This window comes from Patella vulgata, chromosome 3, assembly GCF_932274485.2.
Source record: "Patella vulgata chromosome 3, xgPatVulg1.2, whole genome shotgun sequence".
NCBI lineage: Eukaryota > Metazoa > Mollusca > Gastropoda > Patellidae > Patella > Patella vulgata.
Window position 1 is genome coordinate 51,790,311 of NC_065881.2, and position 23,617 is coordinate 51,813,927.

A 23,617-nucleotide genomic window follows, 5' to 3' on the forward strand; every position below is an offset into this window, starting at 1 on the left:
TCAACATAGGTAAAATGACCACTTTCAGATAACCCACAGAAATTTCCACACGATTCATTCATTCCCAAAGTACAGCAGGATTTTAAGTCCACCACTTGCCCTATCATACCTGACCAATATCAAAATTTTGGGTCACAACATTTCGAGTTGGAGCGTTTTGAAATTTGGGCAAAAAACTGGCCAAAATTTGCATGCGATTCTTCTTTTACTGATGACCCGACGACTATCTTCAAGAGCAGTTTTTATGTGAATCCACTGCTCAGGCATCCTCATTAATGATATCTTTATTTCGTTTTAGAAACTTATTTAATCAAATGTGTTTTGGAGAAATTCTGTAGATATACATCCATCAAATCTGCTTTTTTGAGATTCAGCTCTGAATATCGAAAATTTGCCAATATCAAAAAACAAGGAGAGAGTGCAGTTTTTATGTTAATCTACTGCTCAGGCATCCTCATTTATGATATCTTTACTTCGCTTTAGAAGACGTATTTATTCACCGATATCAAAAATGAAAATCGAGGTAACTTCACACTAGTGAGCAGAAATTAGCCTGTGTATCTGATATCACTCGTCACTTCAGTCAGTTATATAGGATAACTTGTGTTTTCCTTTTGCGTTTGTCACTTCCCTTTCTTGAAATCTTCATAATGCATCTAACGGCGCAATGATCTCTGTGTTAAAATTATATTTGGAACGTGTTTAACCAGTTCTATCACATATGTGATAATGACTGAGACCAATAATATGTCCTTAACCGGAACTGGAACCCAGTTGAGACATCACCTAATGAACACCTACATAAAGTTTAAACACTAGGCTACCTCAATTAGAAACTGTGTTATTGTGTTCCAAAAGGAATGACAAACAGACTGATTAAGCCATTTTGATAGTCCCCTCCTTTCGTTCAAAGATGGGGGACAATAAACACTGCAGATGCAATATATAAGAACAAAAATATTGTTTTAATGTTTAATTCATTTACTTAAAACAAATTGTTAACATAATAAATATTTCAAGACTTTTAAAAAAAAACCTTGAAATAATAGTGGTATAAACTTTTTAAAAACCCTTCTGCCATAGATCAAATAATACAGAAATAATTTTGATTTGTATGTTGCAACCATAGCATTCTCATATACACCCACAACCAGCATTTTGAGGGTGGCTTTTAAATTTCATAGTTCAACATAAAATAGATGTGCAAGTCTGAATTTCATTTGGCTAATTGTAAGGAGGAACAAAGTATCCCACCAAGTTTGAAAAAAAACCAACCGATCTTTCAATTATAAAGTTTAGTGTTGACAAGGTTTCTGTATAAAGATTGGAAGGGTGGATGACAAAATGGTTAGCGCGTACGTGCTGTATCATAAGGTCTGTCAATGAGTCAACTGCCATGGTTTCAATTCCCCAGTTGTACATGGGAAGGAGTAGGATTGCCTGATCTTATGATACAGCACTCACATGCTAACCATTCGGCAATCCACCACACACCCCCATTAAAGAAGGATTTTACATACCCAAGAATAGTTTTTAAAAATAATATTGAAAATCCCTCACCTTTAGGCATAAGGGCTATTAAATAATCCAAATAGAAATATATTCCAAATCTAAGACAAAAATATCTCTTTCAATTTTGAAAATATTGAAAATCCCTCACCTTTAGGCATAAGGGCTATTAAATAATCCAAATAGAAATATATTCCAAATCTAAGACAAAAATATCTCTTTCAATTTAACAGAAACATTCTTCGTTATTCAAACTTATATTAAAGATAGGTTGCCATGCAATAAAACATACACCCACAGAATCAAAGTCGTGCAAGCAGTCCATAATAGTTGAATCGTTGGGTATATAAAAAGGAACATTTTTAAACTGTATAATATTGATGTGTTGACAAGATTCTGGGATCAAGTAATTATTAGAATTTGTTCTTATTCAAAAAGATTCTATATTTCACTAGCTTCCACAAAGTGACATGGACAGTAACTCTAGTAGGAATTATTGTAAATTCTAAAAATCTTATCGGCTTCTTTGGATATATGAAACTTGCTTTTGTTAGAGCATAACTTTAAATGGAAATTGTTGAAATTTGATATGCTTCTTCTTCTGAACAGTGCATACAAACAGATCGGCGCGCAATTATTGTAGTTAAGAGTGTTCACAAGAGTTTACATAGTTGACAGGGACAATAACTGTTACTTATTTTTAGAAATAGCCAAAATTCAAAAGGCATCTTTATCTGAACACAATTGTCAAAGATCATAGGATATATGTACTTTGTAGAGTGTTCATAACAAATTGTGGGCATCTGACTGACGGACGGTGCCAACCACAATTTTAATCACATATTTTATGTGAGGGTGTAAATTGTAATGTATTTTTTCTGTTAAACTGAGAAAAACAAGTGTTATTCCATAATACTGGGTTATATTTCACTTCAATGAAGCATTTTAATTTTCTGGAAGGTTATAAAAATGCACAGCTTTTTTCCTTCTCACAATACTATTTAGACAAATATATTGAGCATTACTTACTAAAGGCACTATATCTGATAGACATTTATATCTGAATTAGATATGTATAACAAAGTTTTAAATTGAAGTCAAGAGAACAAATATTTTAACATTTTCACAAACCTGTTTATCTCTATTATGTTATTGTTCAATGTAATTATTACTGATAAAAGGGACATTTTGGAAGAATAATAAGATAGTGTTAATAAGTCCAGATTAAATATTTACTACAAATAAATTAACAACAGATGTAGTGTCTTTAGTCAAACCGATTCCACTAATTCAATATTCTTTGGTTTATCAAAATAATGTTAGTATATTTTCAAATCTTGATAATTACATGTGTTTTACTATTTTTTTTTTCATCTCAATCTGCATTATGTAAACTTAAGTCAATCATAATTATTATCTTTGATTAATGTTTTATATAAAATCACAGACAACAAAATAACTACAGAATGCACATGCTGCGAGATTCATAAAATATTGAAGTACAATGACAACTGCAAATATTTCAGTCCACTTTTAGCATATGTATTACAAATATCACAAAACAAAAAAATGATAATGCTATAGGATATGGGTGACAATGAATAAAAACAGATTATATGTGTAATATACATTTTTTTTTTTTTTTCATTTTTCTTTTTAAAAATGATAATGAGTTGTGTCTACCAAACAATGTGTATATAACTTCAATGTTATTCAAGCTACAATGTGTATATAACTTCAATGTTATTCAAGCTACATGTACAGTACATCCATGCATTTCCTTTTTTTAAATTTCTAAACACATAATGTAATAGAAATATTACCAAAGTAAGAACAAATGTACCTCAATATAGCAAAATGAAGCTGTAAAATTTGAAGACAAAATTTATTGATCATATTCCTATTGATAAAAACAGAAACATTTACGGTGGCTGATTTAGGACATGCCAAAAAAGTTGTGCACTTGAGATACTAATTTGTGCAGTTAAGATACTAAGTTGTGTGCTTCAGATACTAAGTCAAGCACTCGAAATAATAGGTTGAGCCACAGGATAATACAATCCAACTTGTCCCATCCATACAGTGGCTAGGAAAGGTCATCCCAAATTATCACGATCGATCGACTTACTGTTAAGCAGGGCCTTGGGCACCATACTTGCCCTCAAACCAGTGAGGCAACAACGGTGCTGGGATATCGTTTACCCAGACACGTGTCTAGGAATTTGAACAGTTTGGAATCTGGGGCGGAGACGTCAAGTTTGGTGTGAGGTCTGGGAGTTACCAGAGATTTTTTTTAAATAAAATCAGAAGATCTGAGACAATATTTAGGCATATACAGATATAGGACTGGAGTAGAGCGGCGATGGTTTGCACGTTCGTTTGTTCAACGTTATTTTTTGGGGTGAATGTAGGAGAAACAAAATATTCTCTGGACACGCGTCTGGTCACCACAAACGTTCGTAAAATCCAATACTCAGTGGAGACAGTGGAGCAAGACACTTCCAGTTTAGCCTTATTATAGAAAGTCAATCGATTGAGATGCCAAGTCAATCTCGATCAAGATACTAAGTCGATATAAAATCATTGGATGTCCTTTCCCAGCCACCATATATTTATCTCGACTTAATTATCTCCCAGTCCTAATTATCTTGAGGCTTGACTTAAATATCTTGTGTGCTCAACTTCATTAACTTGAGCGCTCAAGATTTTCTTTTTATTTGCATGTCCTAAATCAGACACGTAGACATTTAATATTGACTTGAGTAAAAAAAAAAAAAAAAAAAATTCAACAAAATGATAAATCACTGTCATGAAGACATACAATCTGATTAAAATAAGCTATCAACTTCATTTGGTTTTGTCTACAATGACAGTGCCAAAGTCAGACAAAAAAAAAGAAAACAAAATAGTAATCTAATTTGAATTAGATTGGAAGAAATATGATATAAATGAAGATTGACTTGACAAATGATAAAACGATTATCAGCAGATAATAAAAACAAAGCAGTGATATTGGCTTATTCTGGCCCCCTTCACTAATGTAATGTATAACTAATGAATTAGATAATCATGCTAATCTTACAAGATACAATATATCTTGACTTCATAACCAAAATAGGCTGTTAATATATTTAGTTTGTTACTACCTCTCACATAATAACATAAGCTGTTTACAGCAATCACAAATTTGGAAACTCAATTCCATGTTTTATCTTTCAAAATTCATAAATCAGTTTAATACTCATCACATTTTTTTTTTTTAAATCAAATTTCAATTTTGTCAACATTAAATAAATCCATATGGTTGGTGATATATAAACTAATGAAAACATATTACTCACCCTTCTTATGATCAACCATTCAAATTATCTTACAATATCAAAACAATGCAAATATGTCAAACACAAACATAATACAAAATTTGGCACAGAAAGCAAGTATTAAAAAGTAATGGATATATATCAACTTCAATATCAAATCAAGAATTTCATGTTTGAAGAAAAGTTTATGATGAAGTGCACTGAACTGATGATTAGAAAATGCTGGTATAGAATTAAGCATGAACTGACAGATTTTTTTTTAGTGTTACTCAACAAAAATCATAAATATTGTAATTGCATTTCTTTAAAAAAATGAATATATTATGATTTACCGGTATTATAATAGTATACTTGCTTTGATATCACAATTTATCACCGTACAAACCATTATTACATTATCAACATTTACAACAAATTGAATACTGTACCAAGACAATTTAGACCACCGTAAACAAATAAATTAAGTTGGGTGTGTAAAAATTTTAAGTACATTTATCTAATGTTACCATCAAGACAGAATCCATTGTAGTAAGATTTTATATTTTAAAATCCCTGTGTGTAATAATTTTCTGTTGTAATAATATCAACACAATTAAAGCAACAACAATAATTAGGCTCTAAGTTTAGTGAAAGCCAAGTGTGCAACAATATACATACAACTACCTATATCCAGAACGATTAATGCCAGTGAGTAAGCTATTTTATTTAGATCTACATGTATTTACATTATTGCCCATCTTCATTAGCTCAGCTGGTGCCAAAAGTTTGGATGTTTAAGGCCATTTCATTTCAATTTACATCATAACCAGCGGCTGCCAGGCAAGATATGCCCACATTTTGCAAGAGATGGATAGACAACAAGCTAAACAAAAAGCGATTTTTCGTACAATCAAGGGTCATAATTCAGGAAGTTACGATCCGATATGCGACAATATCGACAGGAAACAAGATCTTTGGGTTGTTATAAAGATATATTTAAAGTTTTATCCAAATCGGATAAAAACTGTGACTTCTAGAGGGTCCACAACCTTGATACACTATATATTTAGAGGGACCCACAAGCTAAAAAGGTGATTTTTCAAACAACCACGGGGCATAATTCAGGAAGTTACAATCCAATATGCACTAATTTTGAAAGGAACCAAGATCTTTAGGAAGTAAACATGTATTTCAAGTTTCATCTAAATCAGATGAAAATTGTGACCTTTAGTGTGTTCACAAGCTAACAACGTGATTTTTCGTACAATCAGGGGCCATAATCCATGAACTGAGATCTTTGGGAGATAGACCTATATTTTAAGTTTTATTAAAATCGAATAAAAATTGTTACTTGTAGACGGACAGGGGCAACGACAATATAAGTACACATGAAAATATGGGCATATAAAAATATAGACAGTGTCATGGAAGTAGAAAGAGAAAAAGATTAGAAATTTTTAAAAAGTCCACAAAATCAGAGAGAGACATGCTGGTGTTTTTGTTCTACCAACTTTCATGTTTTTCTTTCATGACTTATTTTTATATTCATCAATGCCAAAATCGTGAAATTTCTCAATGTTTTTCTATCATTACATGTGCAGTGGTAGAGAGCAGCATTCGCATCTCCTCTTAATAGAATTTAAATGCAAATTGATCTTTCACATAAACTACTAACTTGCACTATTTAAACCCCAGGCATCAACCCCTGGGCTGGATCATGGGATATTCTATTTGTGAGTCTAGATGAAGCCTTGACAACAAATGCCTCTCACTAATGTTCAACTAGTTTTAATGGCAAAACATCAACATTGAACAACACCATTGTGTGGGTTTTCATTTACAATAAAAAATACTTTTGTTTTTTAAATCAAGGCACTAAAGGAATTTCCCTTCATACTACCCAACATATATTAATTTCAGATTGTCAAATGTTTCAAAAACCAAGAATTCTGAATACAAACAACTGCAAATAAAAAGCAAAATATAAAGCATAACATGATAAGTAGTTGCACAGAGACAGAAACAAATAAGCAGAATGAAAGTATGAGGACAAAGTGTGTGTTAGAAATAAATATATCGGATGAGCACTATAGAATAAGTTGTCATAAAATACATGTACATGCAAAATGAATCGGTTATAAATGTCATTTATTTTAACTAAGACAGATTATTGTAGATAATATAAACAATCCAGGGAATACTATTGATAAAATCCCAATTACTACTTAGTTTAAATATTGTTAAAAGCATTTGATAATATATTCTATCCGTTATCATAAGAAAATCTCCCAATTACATCCAAGTCTAATGAAAGAATCCCTTGGATTTAACAAGAATATTCATGAAGAATATGAATTCAAAATGACCAAATGTTAATAGCTGCCCATCAAAAAAACAATGCTTACTGTATTTTAAAATAGATTTAATTTTGTTAATATGTTAAAATTACTAGTAAATCGTACAAAAATACTTTCACATCCATTTTCTGTACCAGTATTCATTTTTTAAAAAAATCTTCATGTATACACAATGCAACTGTTTTTCAATTACTTTCATTAGTAAATAAATGTAGTTTCGAGGTTTTTTTAACATACTTGTGTGAGTTTTTGTAACATACTTGTGCGTTATTTATAATTCAATGTCCTAAAAATCAGCATCTGTTATAATAAATCATCAAACAGTTTAGTTTTCAATGACTTACTTGAAGTTGAAAGTAATTATATTCCAATATTTCACTTCAAATAAATTTCAAATCTTTTAATTAGATTTTCTGACATTAGTTAACAGTCTGGTCAAGATGGATATATGATTAATAAAATGTTGGACATGGACATACATATTATATTATGCCCGATATATATATATATATTTACAAAGACGGTATCCAAAATATTTTCATTCCATGTATTAATCCTTCCATGCAACATTAATTCACAAAATCTCTATTTTAAATAAACCTCCTCTCAGGAATTTGTTTTATTTAACCCTTTAAAATGATTATTAATATTTTACATTGCGTTCTTCCTTACTGTCAAATAAAAATGTTATCAAGATTTTACTAATTCCATGGAGACCTATCTCATTAGGTTTCTACAAAATTTCAATCTCAAATTATTTCTCTTTTGTGTTCACAATTTTCAACAGTTGCAATTAGTGAAAAATATACATGTCTTTAATGTCACAAATTACATCTGAGTGTACTGTATGCATCAAGACTTTCATAAATAATAACCATGTTTACAAAGTAGAAAAGATATTTTTCTCATCCAAATGCTAGGACATCAAAAGTGAACTTAGCTCATAGAACATTCATAGCACAAAGAACAGGCGAGATACTACTTTGTTTGAAAGGGTAGGTAATTCTTATGTAAAAACATTGTGAGCGGTTTAAGAAACATTTAGCCTTATAGGGGTTACATTATACATACACTATCACTGACATATATAAGATACTTATATCATGTCACTTCCATCATTCATACTATACATCTATATACAATCTATATACAGTAATATATAATATACATATTACATCGTATATTATCATAATCAATGTGTGTATTAGAAAGAATTCAATTTTAATCTGGGTTCTAAAAAAAATATTTACCATCATGTTTGGTTTATAGTGGCGATGATGCCGACAATGATTTTAAATAACTTCGGGTCAAATTTAACATATAAAATAGAACAGAACTATATAAATATTTTCATGTAAATTGCTCTCATAATTTGTTTTAAAGGTATATTCTATACGCACATTGATTATAACAACATCAATCTCAGTATGTAAGTTTAAAAAAAATTGTATAAATTGTCAAAATTTTAAGATGGAACTATTAAAATTAAAGTCTCTGTGTGCCATCTGAGGAATGTAGGAATCCCTTGCAAACTACAACATTGTGAAAGTTGAATCTCTAAAAGGAATATCAGTCAAAAATGAAAACAACATTCGGCATCCTTTCCATACGGATCAGGATAAAACTAGTTACAGCAATCTGTAATCTTCACCAAAATCCCATTGAATCCAAGTCAAAAGATTATCTACCATTGATTTTATTGTCTTAATTAAATGTTACATAATCAGTGATGCACAGAGACTTAAAATTGATCAAAAACTCTTTTTTTTTTTTTCGCTTATACTATAGTATACTAATATTTTGCAGAAAATATGTGACCAAGAAGTCCAACATAATTATTAGGAATTATAAAAATATATACACATGTATCGTGTCATAAAATCTACTTAAGGTTTTCTATACAAATATTTGTCTTTTTGGAGTTTAAACAAATGTACCAAAGAGCATAATATCTAATAAATGTATAATAATAATAGTAATAATAACATGGAAGTAATAATAAATAATTAGGTTGAGTAAAATATATGAATCATGTTCAATAAATGTTTGCTTTTTTACATGGATAATATGTAAATCATCCGTTTGGAAAATTGCTCACCCCTAACAAACAATAAAAAATCCCAAATAAACAAATGCATTTGTTGCAGTACATTTGTATTTTTACATTCAACATTTGTCAGTGCAGTTTATCATGTTTTCATATCATTGTTACATAGGTAACTATTAATATATGTTATATAAAGCATTCAATAATTCTACAATATCAAATTGGGGTTATTCATTTGTAACAAATACTGTTTTAATGGGACAAAAAGCAAAAAAATAGTAATCTTATCAACACCAAAATGGTGGGTTTTTTTTTTCATTTCCATCCCCATTTTTCCTGCGAACTTTGTAGTTTCTGAAGGTTTAATGTCAGTTTCCATAGTAGTGATATCACAGACAAAATATTTTTTTTTTCTAATTCAAGATGTAATAAGTAGATAATCAAGTATATTAGTCTACATGTATAAAACTCAACCAACCAGATAATCACTAGTTCATATAAACACACATTCTTGGAAACACCATGCATGTAATAGATGTTCCTATAAAATCACTCCTAATAATGTACAATAAATGAGTAATTGCTAGCTATAACACAACAGCATGAAAAAAGTGTAAGGTTTTCAGTCTGCTGTACATATTGGTTTACAATGAAATGGGTGTATCCGCAAAATACACTCACATCTGTCAGGTGTCTATTGCATCCATTAAGAGTTCTTATCTAAGTTAAGACATTAATGATGCACTGGTTTGTCCTATTCACATCGAAACAAATTCCTTCATTTCTTTTTTTTTCCAATAAAAATAATCTGATAAGCGTTTATATACATTATTAATATGTCGCATATTTAAAAGGTGTCATCTTTAATAATATGATGCCCTTTCTTCAATGTAGTGTACACACAGTGACTACCTACATATTACCAATCAATATCGAAAGGTTCATGTACTCAAATAAAATAATAAATGAAGGAAAATGGAATGAAAATAACATACATATATATAATTATATACTAGGCTAGTTTATTAATAAAATACATAACAACTCAATAAAATAAATATTTTTCACAGAATGATATATACCTCATAATCTGACACACACAAAAAAAAAAGTCATACGCAAGAAGCTAATCTATATAATAAGCTTTTCAATGTAATACAACATTATGTTATCACAACATTTAGAAAAACAACAAACAATACACATTACATGCATGTAAATACAAAAAACCCCATACACAGCTCTAAATCACATTACTGTAAGCTGTAAGTTAAAGCTTCATAAGTCCCTTCCTTCAACTTTATTTTGCAGACATTCCATAACCCAAAGTTCTAACTGATAACTATTTATTACCATGAAAGTCTGTCTTTAACGATCGTCTTTGAAACTTAAAATCAAGAATTGATATATTTCAGATATGATCATGCAGTTAGACAGTATATAACTTATATAACTTATCTTACATCAACTATGTTCAGGTGTTGTATTACCCAATAAGGATTTTAACAGTGATTCGACTGAAATAGAAAGAACAAAATTTCTAAAATATACATACAAATTTCTAAAATGGTAAATTTTATATCGCTTATTTTTATTTATTATCTACATGCGCAAGGATTTACTTTATAGCTTCTGACATGGAGGGAAATGATTTCTGGTATTCAGTTTGCTCATGACCACAAGGAATTCAGCTGATATGAATTTATGAAAACCTGGCCATTTTTAGAATCAAAAGAACACAACAAAATAGGTTGCCAGGCAATGAAATCCACGCAGTTGGCAAGGATTGCCACATTTTTATTCTGTTGTAGATAATTTACATTACACTGATATCAATTTCAAGGGCCACAACCCTAGAAGTAATTTATTAAAGAAATTGTTGAATCTTAATACGCTTCTACATTTCGGTTTACTAATTTAAATGATGCATATAAATTTCCTACAGATCGGATCATAACTTTTGTTGTTAGAACATTCGCAAGGTTCAACAGGGGCTACAACTTTAGAAGTAATTAACGGAAATTAAATAAGTATCTTCGTCTCTAGAGCTGCAACGATTCAGTTCGGTGCACCGATAACCAACACTAGCCGCCTCGGTTCGATCCACAATCTACAACGTTCAAATTTCAATTCGGTTCAATTGCAAATTAAATTTCAAATAAAAACAACGTACACCTTTCCATATGAAATAAAATGAAAGACCTGTAGTAATTAAGTCCACTTACGTAACTTTTAATTTACGTTATTTAACAAGACACGAATGTCACTCGAAAACATAACTAAAACAGAGTGACCTCCCTTTAAAACAATTTCCGTATGTTGACGAAAGTTAATTTATTTAAAATTGGTGACGTACCGAATGTTCATTGGATGTTAATTTAGAAAAAAACTCTAAAGATGTGGCAACTTGTAGAGTATGCTACACTGACATATCCTATAAAACAGGAAACACAACAAACCTGTCAAACCAATAAAAGTGTTCAAGAGAATTTTAGTCTTGTGTTTTTATTGTTTTTAATGAATTATATACAGGAAAAATTACTGGCTATTGTAGTTGATAATCGAATCGAAAATAATCGAATCGAATGGTTAAAATCGATAATCGAACCTAATCGAGGTAGTTGTGAATCGTTGCAGCCCTATTCGTCTCACTAATATAAACAACATATATAAATTTCAGAAATTGTGGACAACGGATGGTGGCGTATTAAAATGTACATTTGTTTGTTCATATGGGGTCAACAGTGATTAACAAGTCAATGTTGTAAAACTAAACTTACCTTGTGCGTTAGAGTTAATAGGTGAGGTGTTGTCAGGCATGGCGTTATTGTTAGGAGGTAAGATGACAATCATAGGTTGAGACGTAATCGGACTAGATGTTCCAAAATTAACCAAGTTAGGTTGGTTTACATTTGAACCATTACTTACCATAATCAACTGGGGATTGGATGCAACAGTTGATTGATGTGCTAAAACAAATATATCATCAGAATCAAATATTTTAAATACTTAAAAATATGTTCACTGTCGGTCGCCAAAGCTGTAATTTGTGATAAAAATAAAGAAAAGCGGTCATTAAAGAAATCTTATAATTCTAATCGTATTTATCCTAGTTTGATTATTACTTTGAGTGTCAACCATAATACCATAAATTAATCAACAAGCTGATAATCCGGCTGAATAACACTAATCAATTGTCTTGGATTAGTGGCTTTGGTTGATTGATAATTTCCAATGATAAAGTTTATCTCAAGTCAGCATTTACTCATAATAATAAATCCAAGTGGTGATTATCTGATTATTAAATGTTTAAAATAAAGGAATATAAACAAAATGGCTGACAATTCTTTTCAATGAGAATTAAACGTTTTTTAAGCTGAATTTTGTTCACTGTAGCTTAACAGGATAGCTAATATAAAACATTTTTCATAAGAATATTTAGTACTGATACACTTACTTGAACGATTAGGCATGGCAGAAGTCATTATCATCTTATCATGGCCAGCTATAGTCTGAAGACTTGGATGACCTGCCACCGATACCGATCCAACTGGTTGAGTTGTCATTCCTGATTGAGTTATTCCAAATACAGCACCAGGTGGCAGTTGAAACAAGGAAGAAGCTTTCTGGGAATTCTGTGTCTGCTGTATTAGTCGATTCAATTCCAATGCAACTAAACAAATGATTTGATCCATTTACTTTATACATTTTTTGTTGCGTATTGTAATTAAGTGGTAATAATTAATGATGTGTGCTATAGTTGGTAAGTAATTTTCAAACATTGTAATTGTTATAAATATATAAATATATAGTACAGAATGTGTTTATCTTTATTACGACTAAGAACATTTACAACATTGTGGGCTTGTAAATGAGGTTGTCACTATTATCCTAACTGAGTAGACATCATTTGCTTTCAGCTGTCATGCTAATGGTGCAATACTAATACCAAGTTCCTATCATTTCTAATATAATATATAAGATTACCTGGCGATACAAAGGAAGGTGCTTTCTGATCTTCATCTGTTTCCATGGGAACTTCTATTTTTACAGGTGTCTCAACCACTGAATAATAAACAACATATATCAATCATTTATTCTACACTATATGTCAATTTGTCACTTAAACAATAACAGCACAATATTTTAATCAAATTGTAACCAATGTGTCATTTTTATTTATTATAATAAGGCAACAAAACATACTAACTTAAAGGAGCTAAGTCTCTAACTCAATATCATCCAAAATCTTCAACATTGAAAACACGATTTATTTGTCAAATTAAATCAACATTCATGTTGTGATCTTACCGGAAAAAGATGGGCTTTTGATATCCAATAATTAAGACAAAATAAACATTTTACCATTGGTACACGAATCGTGTACCATAATGCGCTTCAGCCCCAGTTGTATCAAGAGACTCGAGGGACGAGGCTAGACACATTGCACCAAATCAAACGGCGTATGTATAACCAGACGCTAGAAATTTGCACTCGCTTGAGATTGCTGACTTATTTCGCCGAACATAACTGATTTGAAATTGGAGTAAAAACTGAAACCATTGAATGTAAATCAGTTTATATACATTCATATTACAGTATTATATGTGTTGCGACCCACTTTTGTCAATTTCTAGGTCCCAAATGTTAGCGATTTAGCTCCTTTAAGCCTCTTGGACATGCACAAGATTTTTCTAAATGATCATGGGCCATAACTCTGGGAATAATTATCAGAAATGGTTGAAAATCAATAAGCTTCTTTACATCATGAAGCTAAACAATGTTTATCGGAACATAACTTTAGCCTCTAAGCGGACCAATAGATATGATGGGTGACGCAAATACAGGACCATGTTTTAAATTGGAATATAAAAAATTAAAACTTTGTAGTTTAATTAAAAAAATATAGACACAATAGAATAGTCATTTTCCTGATGACTTATTATGATATTTTATATTGTTCTGTTATTGTTTTCTAAATCACCAGGTTGATACACGTACAGTATGTTAAATTTTGGTCACACTAACAAAAAGGGTCAGTCCGAAATATATACTTGATTGAGAATGAGATAAAATAGATCAGATCAATCTTGTCAAATCCTAGACTTGCCCTATCTTATTCATTTATATCACCACAATATTTTTCCGTGATTATATTACAACCAATAGAATAACAGGGAGTCACAAAATTTCAACACTTGCCTCCAAAAAAAATAACCCAAGGATTGATCTTGAATATTATTTTGAATATCATCAACCTGATCATTTATTTTTTTTAATGTGACTGAAACTGAAAGTAACAAGTTCTAATAAAATAAAATAAATCTAAAAACATTGTCCACATAAGATTCATTTTAAGTTAAGTTTAACTTTAAAAGTTGCGTTTAAACTTTTATTTTATATGCACTGTCTATTTTGAAAAGTTAAATTCTAGGAACATTATTGACTAAACTTTAAAGCAAATACTGACTTGCATCAAATCTCAGCTGATGACAACTGTATTTATTTTACAATTTGGATTATTTCTTAATTGTTAAAAAAGCAAGCAGCAGAAAATAATAGAAACTAAGCTTGTATGCAAAACCATTTCTTCGTTGTGAAGCCAAAATACATTGTGTTATAATGCATTGTTGATTATAAGTGATCGCCAGTATTGAGGGATAGGGGGTTTCCGTCTTTTAGCGAGATTTCCATTTAGGGGGAACAATATCAACTTACTGTATGAAGCCTAGAATTTTATGTGACACAGTAAATAAGATATTAAATAGACCACCTGAAGTAGGCAACGTCTGCCGTCTGGCAGCATGCAACTCAACTTTGATCATTGAGAATTATGTCAGCCTTTCATTGTTCAAGTCCACGTGTCTACAGGAAAATCACATATAATTATTAATGTCCCTCCCCCCATAAAGACATTGCTTGCATAGAATGTACAAAGCTGCAGGTTTGTTTTCTTTCAATACTCAATATTTTAGAGAGTGAATTTCTACAATAGCCAAATGTAGATTCAAGGTCTAAATAATGTGTAGCCGATTTACATTTATTTTATAAGCTTCTGTCAAGACTTATGTCATTTTCTGTCTAAACTATTTTACCAACAACTATCAATTCAATCAAAATACCAAGAAAATCCTTATAAATAAGCTCTCTAGATTAGAGAAGGAAATCATGAATAACAATGTGTAAATCCTCAGCAGTTATAAATCTGATGTCTTTGACACCATTCTTCACCACAGTTTCTAAGAATCTAAACCCTCTCTGAAAACGTATTCCAGTCGAAAGATTCCTGCAGTTTTTCTCTTTGAATTTTTTTTGTGTGATTTGTGAATGCACTACAATGTTAACTTATTTAAAAGATAAATCAATTCTGTACACACTGATTAGAGTCTTTTTACAGTTTAATCGAAAACTTTACCCTTCTGTCATTGTTTTGCAAATGTAAATGTTGATTTGACACATATTGTTTTGTTTATATTTTTCAAATAATGACGGGGATATAAATTTTAGTTACTGTAAAAAGCATCTGAACTTTGTATAACAAATGGAACAATCTTTTGCTATTTTTAAGACAATAAATCACAGAAATAAATTATAGATAAATTCAATGAGACCCTCAGTTAAAAAGTGTTGCCAGGGAACTGGGAAACAGTCAGATTTACCTTCGGATGGTCTTTTTTTTTTAAATTTCTATACCATAAAAATATTATTCTCTTTGATCCACCAAGATAAGTCCATATCATTGACTTTAAGGTAAGATACACCCCCCCAAGTTCCCTAACAAACATTACTGAAATCGGAAATGATCGAGCCTATAACTCTTCATTTGTATACTACTACATGTATATTAATAACCGTTTAGTTCCACATACAGCCTATGATTACACATACATGTAACCTCTGTATTTTCTGTAAAATGCTGTATGTTTGCAATCAGGGTCAAAACACTGGGTCGAAACAATAAAGCAAGACCACAAAAAAATCTCAAAACAAACACAAACACACTATTCAATGTTGCTCAACTGACTGTATCGATATTATGAAAACACATGAACTAGTTATATAATCATCACTAATGGAGACAGCCTTCACAGAACCCTCTATTTGACACTCATTGTGAGAAAAACAATGTTTAATGTGAAAACAAATCTGCCTGCAGCCATGTACATACACATGCAGAAATAAGGAAGAATAAACAAAAAATCAGATCTTTTACAATACCTCCAAATATGGCAATCTCCTCTTTCAATGTGGCTCGCGAAATGACAATTTTCTTTATCTTTATAAAGATGGCATCCAGTGCACAACAAAAATCACTACCCGATTACGGCTTTGAAGTTTGGAAAGAATATACATCTACATGTACAGCACATGTGGTATCATTTTCGATAGTATTCCTATATCCTTATTAAGAATTGTGAGTACAAACATCAATACCAAGCCTATCAGTACTGTAATACTTCAGTTAAAAGATATATGTATATCACAATTCCATGTACACAGTTACTCAAGTACTAAATTTAAAAGCTATTCATAAATAACCATACATTTAATTAAATGATGTGAAAAATGTGTAAAAACATTGCAATTTTGAAATGATTCTGGGCAGTGATTTTGTCAATATGCTGAAATCTAACGACTGATTATCCATGAACACAACACAATTATGAAGTATGTAAGCAAAGGATGCCTTCCCTATATGTTTTACATAGTGACTATACAAAATGAGGTCTCAATTCAACCAAACCAAGATATCAAGGTGTCCCTTCACAGTTTCCAAAAGATCTTAGTCCACTGCTTGAACTAAGCTACTTAGAGTTATCATGCTGGTTGGACATGTTCAAATATTGTTCAAAATGAAACGAGATTCATGCGGCTATTCTAAAGTTAATGTTCCTTCCCTTTCAGTAAAAAAAAAATCACACACACTGAATACTATATTGCCGTATCATGGCTTGGTTGAGTTGAGTATATACTGGCCCTGTCGACTGATGTCTTTCATAAATAAAATTCTCAGTAATTTTGTGTCTTTTAAATTCATCCCAATTGATCAAATTATCTATGTAGGTTTTTTTATAGACTCTGTTTTTAATGACAATCAGTCAGCATTCTCTCATTAATACTGTGAGGGTACAGGTACTTTAAAATTAGTGGAAAATGCACGTCAGAATGACATAATATTTCATGTTGGCATCTGCTCATTATAAACCACGTACAACAAGGTGAGTTTTGGAGGATGAGAAAAGCTGCATGTAACATATTGCCGTATATTAAACAGTCACAAAAAGTTATGTACAGTACCTATAATCGTAGGATTTTAATAGCAACAACTTGTTACAAGCAGTCAAAGAGCCTAACAAAAAAAATAAAAGAGGCTGATACCAACATGAAATATAATATATTCCTGTCCTAATTCTTATAATTTTCTTAGCTTGTCATCTCAAATAATGATGGAAAAGATATACATTATACAGTTGCTATAGGAGATGGACAATGTGACAAATAAAGACTGCATTGATGCATTTGAGTTACAAGTATGTAAATGATACATTTCACTCTCATAGTAATGAGGAATTACATGTACACATACACATAAATTCATTAATAGTTTGGTAAAGAAAACTCAAAAATGACAATAGTCTAGTTTCGATTTGGTTACAAATTCATACAAATGAGGCTAGAAATCTTGTGTTTTTGAACGAATTAAACATGAAATACAAGACTTAATCTTATTATTGGAAACCACTCACAGGATGAATGAGAATTGAGACCAGTGGGTACTATTTGAAACTGACTGATTATAATAAGAACCCTACCTGGATTATAGATGTATTTATAAGCATCACTAGTTTTACTGTTACATCTTATAACAATCTGTACAATGGCCGGTTTAACAACATTCTTTGTGTGATATTCAGGTACTGTACAAATCAAATGTTGCTGAAATATATTGTATCATCGTAATCTTATATATTCATATACAGAAAATAGGTAATTAGCATGAGGTTCCTAAAAGAAAATATAACCAGGGCTGCCAGCCAAGATACGCCCACATTTTGAAAGAAATGGATAGAGAACAAGCTAAACAAAAAGCGATTTTTCATACAATCAAGGGCCATAATTCAGGAAGTTATGATCCAATATGCGTGAATATCAAAAGAAACCAAGATCTTTGGGTTATAAACATGTATTTCAAGTTTCATCAAAATCGGATCAAAATTGTGACTTCTAGAGGGACCACAACCTTGATAAACCATATATACTCTTCAAAAAAAAATAGGGGATATTGAAATGCAAATACCTATGCAGGTTGTGATATCATAAATAGTCATGGACACTTGACATGCTTTGAGAGTATGTTCACAGATGAAGAACTTATCGCCCCAACAGAACCACTGAGCTGCATGTGCGACACGCACATACACGTGGGAGTTCATTGTCAAATTTGACACTTCAAGGAAGGGTTGATGAAAACTTCCGCTTGCTGGTTTATCCTATCCATGTTTGCTTTCCTATTGGTTCTTGCATCAGATTTACTGTTTAGCGTATCTTTGCTTTAGTGTGTTACGTTTAATTTGATCGGGAGACGTGTTCGTCGACGTCAACGTCAACCGAATTGGCCTTGGCACTGCAAGAGGAGTGGGTCAGAATGCTCCAAATCATGATTGGAAGGTTGATTAGGAGCATGCCACAACGAATTATTGCTGAATGTCTGAGGATTGGTGGAGCAATTACTCATTATTAACACAAAAATCAAAAACGTCCATTTTCACTTTTGATAGTGTATCCCTTTGCGAGTGAAATGGGACCGTCAGATAAGCCGCCCATATGAACTGTTTATGTTCATGTGTAGCCAATTGGCCTGTTATTAACATACACTGGTTACCTCTAATAAAAACAGCAGTGCATTTCCGCAGTTTTAAATTGTTTCTGAATATCCAGTTTTTTTCAATCAGGTAAAAATTGTGACCTCTAGAGGGACCACAAGCTACAAATGCGATTTTTCGTACAATCAAGGGCCATAATTCAGGAAGTTACTATCCGATATACGCAAATATTGAAAGGAACCAAGATCTTTGAGTTATAAACATGTATTTCAAGTTTCATCACCTTGATATACCATAATTTTACACTATTTGCGTACGATGGGGTGGCCATGTTGTCTGACAGTTTTGGCCCGATTTTCACGAAATTCAAACTCAAGCGTCAATACAGTGTAACAGTGATATATTCAAAAGTTTTTTTAAATCGGATAGTAATTGTAACCTCTAGAGGGACCACATGCTAAAAACATGATTTTTCGTACAATCAAGGGCCATAATTCAGGAAGTTACGATCCAATATGTGCAAATATCGAAAGGAACCAAGATCTTTGGGTTGTAAACATGCATTTCAAGCAGTGATGGGATTTTGCCCGTATATTCCGGATATGTCCGAAGCTATTTTTCAAAAGTCCTAAATTGTCCGACCAGGAATATGCCCAATCAGGCATCATGACATGGTGAATAATATTCAAAATTCCAAAATTAATATAGTGTACTGAGTGTATAACTACCACTCAACAAGATTATCGTTGATAATAGGCTGGATTGATTAGGTAATTAAGTGATTGACATATTTATCGTGTTATACCGTCTATACTACTACCTTGGTTAACTACTTAATCTGCCTTGATTAGCCGACTTAATCCTTTGTCAGTCAATTCATCAATCCAATCCTGAACAGAAGTCATTGCTTCTCCTTTGTCAGACTATATATCAATCCAATAAGAGTGATTATAAACTTAATCTACGTGATTAACCCGTGATTTCTCCATTATCGGACGTTTCAATCGACGGACAACACGTAGAAATTAGTTATATATGTCACATATCCTAATAGTATATAACACCCCAAACCCGATAACTTGTCTGTGATATTTCTGTGGCATATTCTCGGATTTATAATCATATTTTGAATGGGGTTTTTGTTTTTAAATAACTAAACACTGTTGACGAATATTTCGATTGGAATAATGTAAGTAGTTAATTGGTTTAGACGATATTGCGTGTTAGAGTCGAATGCGATTATTTAGCAGTTTGGGTCACTCGCTTGTTGTGGTAGAGCAATGTTTACTGCCAAATAAATTTCGGGATGCCATTTTTTTTACCTTCTGTATATAAGTCAAAACGAAGTATAAGACGAATGCCGGACTTCTGCTGAAACATGTTTCAACTTATGACCCCAAAAATACGGTACGGATCAGCAGTAGGCGGCACGATTTCATTCTATGGTATTACGATGTCACGCAATTTTGTAGGAATATTTTTTACATAAATTTGAATACCGTATGGGTATTAAACATGAAAAATAATGATGTTCACCTATTTTTTATTACATATGAATTTGAATATTTTGTTGACACATGATTCTTAATTGTGGTTTGAACACGCCTGCTTAAATAACGATAAGAGTTATGCCCCTTTATTTTCGGAAAAAAATGTCCAACAAGAAAAATTTTGAAATCCCATCAATGATTTCAAGTTTCCATCAAAATCAGATGTAAGTTTTTGTACAATCAGGGGCCATAATCCATGAAGTTATGGTCCGATATATGCCAATATCGAAATGAACCGAGATCTTTGGGAGATAGACCTATATTTTAAATTTATTCAAAATCAAATAAAAATTGTGACCTGTAGAGTGTCCACAAATAAATTGTGGACGGACAGACAGATGGACGTCCAGACGAACAAGTGCGATGACAATATATGTTTACATGAAAATGTGGGCGTATAAAATGACAGGTTGCCAAGCAATAACATATATCAGCTAAGCTGTCCAAGCAGTTCACAAAGATTGTAGCATATTTATATTTTTGTAATGGGGGCCTTTCCATGGCGTTAAAACCCATAAAGATTTATCTGAAATAATTCACAAAATTAGATTGGCTTCTAGTTCTTTCTACTTCTAGTGCTGGCATTTATTTTAAAATAATCGTTGATCAATAGATTCTCTGTCTCATGGACAAAAATGTGGCGTATTAATTTCAAGTCAATCTGATCATAATTTTAGCATCTAGAGCATCACTAAGTGATTATAGATTATGGTGTGGGTGACAACAATATGCGACCACATTCTAATGTAAGCATATAAAAATTATCAAAGATTCGAATCAAACTATAAATATTTATATTCCACAAAAATAGGTTTTTTTCTGCCTCACTTACCTGTTGGAAAAATTCATTATCAATTTCTGCTTCTCTTTCCCAAATGACAGCACCATCCTCTTGTGCCAGTTCTTGAAATAGAACTTTTGTTCCCTTCATAAAATTTTTTCCAATAATAAAAAGAGATTCCCCTCCTGATATGCTGCCTCCATTTAAACTAACTCTACCTATCTCTGGCTGACCTATGGGCTGAGCTAAAATAAAACAAGCAAAAAAGTGAGACTGATGTCCTTCACCTCAATCCCCAAATAAATAAACGGACACTCATTAATTACTTTCAAACTGATCTCTTTATGAAAAAAAGAATAATCAAATTGTTTATCACTCTGCTTAACCTAAGCAGAAAATGCTCATTATCAAACTTGTCATGGTATTCATGTAAAAATACTATACACATTACTATCACTCAATTAGAATCAGAGTTATGTTCCGTCAAATCAAATAACAATGTACTTATCTCTGATAAGCCTAAGATCAAAAGTCCTGGTATAGATGTAATGAAACTATATGCCAAGTTTTATCACTCTCACTTGATTAGAATCAAAGTACGAAAGTCTCCATCAATCAAATTGCTATTCATTGCTTAGCCTTAGCATAGCATGTTCATTATCAAACTTAGCTAAGGCATTCAGGTAATAATAACCTAAGTCAAGTCTGAACAATCTAGCTTAATTAGAAACAGAGTTATAGCATCATAAAATGTGTGACAGACATTTTCACTTTTGATAAATTGACGTATTTAATAATTTAAAAGGGAAACATTCCACAAAAGTTACATACTACATAAAATAGGTGTTGAGGCCGTTTGCAAAACTTGAAAGTTTCCATCCGGTTTCTTTACTGTTACTCTGAATACCATTCGTGCTCTTGTATTATTCTTCTTCTTAGCCTTAGCTTTCACCATTCCAATTCTCTTTTCAACATCGGCATTTCTTAACTTGAGTATACCAACACAATCAATACTACAAAATACATTATGGTTTAATTAATAAACACAATAAAACTTTAAAAATGCCACAATGCAGTAAGTGTTAGTCAATTTAATTTAACTGATTAAGTTTCCTTTAGAATTGACAATTCCTATTTAGGACAGTAGCCATCACAAAGCATAAATCCAAACTTGGATTCTTACCTGACAGTCATATCATTAGCAGGTAATATTTCAGTTTCAATCACAACTGTTCCATCATATGTCTTTTCTGTGCATTGCGTTGAATTTTTTCCACAGACTCGGCATGCCTGGTAAAATCCATGCGGCTTGATTCTACCAGATTCACATGCAATAAATATCTGTAATGTTGTTGGTTCCTTGTATCCAAATAACTAAAAGACAACCAATTCAATTTAATTCATCAATACAGAGATTCAATTTAATTTATCAATACAGAAGTGTTAAACTTAACTTCCATTGCAGTTTAGCTTAAGTAAGAAATACAAATTCGGAGAGAGAGAGAGGGAGAGAGAGAGAGAGAGAGTTTAACGTCTAACACATTGGTCACATTGGGACTAACATATGGTACAATTTTATATCAATAATGAATAATTCACTTTTGCTTACATGTAGAGGTCTTTAGCAGTGGGAGGAAACCGGAGGACCCGAAGAAAAACCCAAGGTTAAGCAGGTGACTATAATCCTTGTCACATACAAGTGTGGGATCGATATGAATTCAGATAAGTTAAACTGATAAGACCAATTTATTAGTGTCTATTTATTACCTGAACTACTGGATATCCTTGCTGAGTTGTATCCTTTACAGCCCCACGACTACCTTCTGTCAAATATCGTGCTCTGTGCTGCTCTTCTGGTTGTGTAATAATACAAAGCTCAAGATCACCTACTTTACTTGGATATTGTCCAGTTAATGTTGCTTCCTTAATTTTACGGTTCTGTGGAGTGGCCTTTGTAACAGGAGGAGCTACTGATTTCAAGGATTCTCCTCCTGCCACTGATACTGGTGTTTGCATGTGTGTAGTAATGCCACTAGTACTGTAAATCATAACATACATCATAAGAATTTTTTTTACTGATCTCTCAATATTATACTTGTAGCTAAGTACACTTCTCAAAATTTTCCATCATAAAAATTTCTGATATAAATTACAACTCAGGTACATCACATTAAACATCAAAAGGCATTATAATATCTTAGCCTTTTCATTTCAAACATTTCTAAATTCTGCACAAATATTTCACAACTC

General features: G+C 31.7%; 1 protein-coding gene across 5 annotated transcripts in view; it reads right to left on the reverse strand.

The window, feature by feature from the left end:
* Window positions 1-958: 958 nt before the first annotated feature.
* The window catches only part of LOC126816092 (uncharacterized), a 68,134-nt gene continuing 45,475 nt past the window's right edge, over window positions 959-23,617 (reverse strand). For 2 of the 5 annotated variants that reach the window (XM_050542284.2, XM_050542285.1), the window contains exons 4-12: window positions 23,135-23,405; window positions 22,551-22,741; window positions 22,199-22,380; window positions 21,419-21,612; window positions 18,026-18,149; window positions 13,200-13,277; window positions 12,670-12,885; window positions 11,993-12,181; window positions 959-10,729 (exon numbers count right to left, since the gene is read on the reverse strand). In XM_050542284.2, coding sequence (XP_050398241.1) covers window positions 10,677-10,729; window positions 11,993-12,181; window positions 12,670-12,885; window positions 13,200-13,277; window positions 18,026-18,149; window positions 21,419-21,612; window positions 22,199-22,380; window positions 22,551-22,741; window positions 23,135-23,405 — 1,498 coding nt within the window. In that variant the 3' untranslated portion in view covers window positions 959-10,676. Of the gene's footprint in view, window positions 10,730-11,992; window positions 12,182-12,669; window positions 12,886-13,199; window positions 15,078-18,025; window positions 18,150-21,418; window positions 21,613-22,198; window positions 22,381-22,550; window positions 22,742-23,134; window positions 23,406-23,617 lie in introns of those variants that run through there. The other 3 variants (XM_050542286.1, XM_050542288.1, XM_050542287.1) reach the window with 3 other exon arrangements.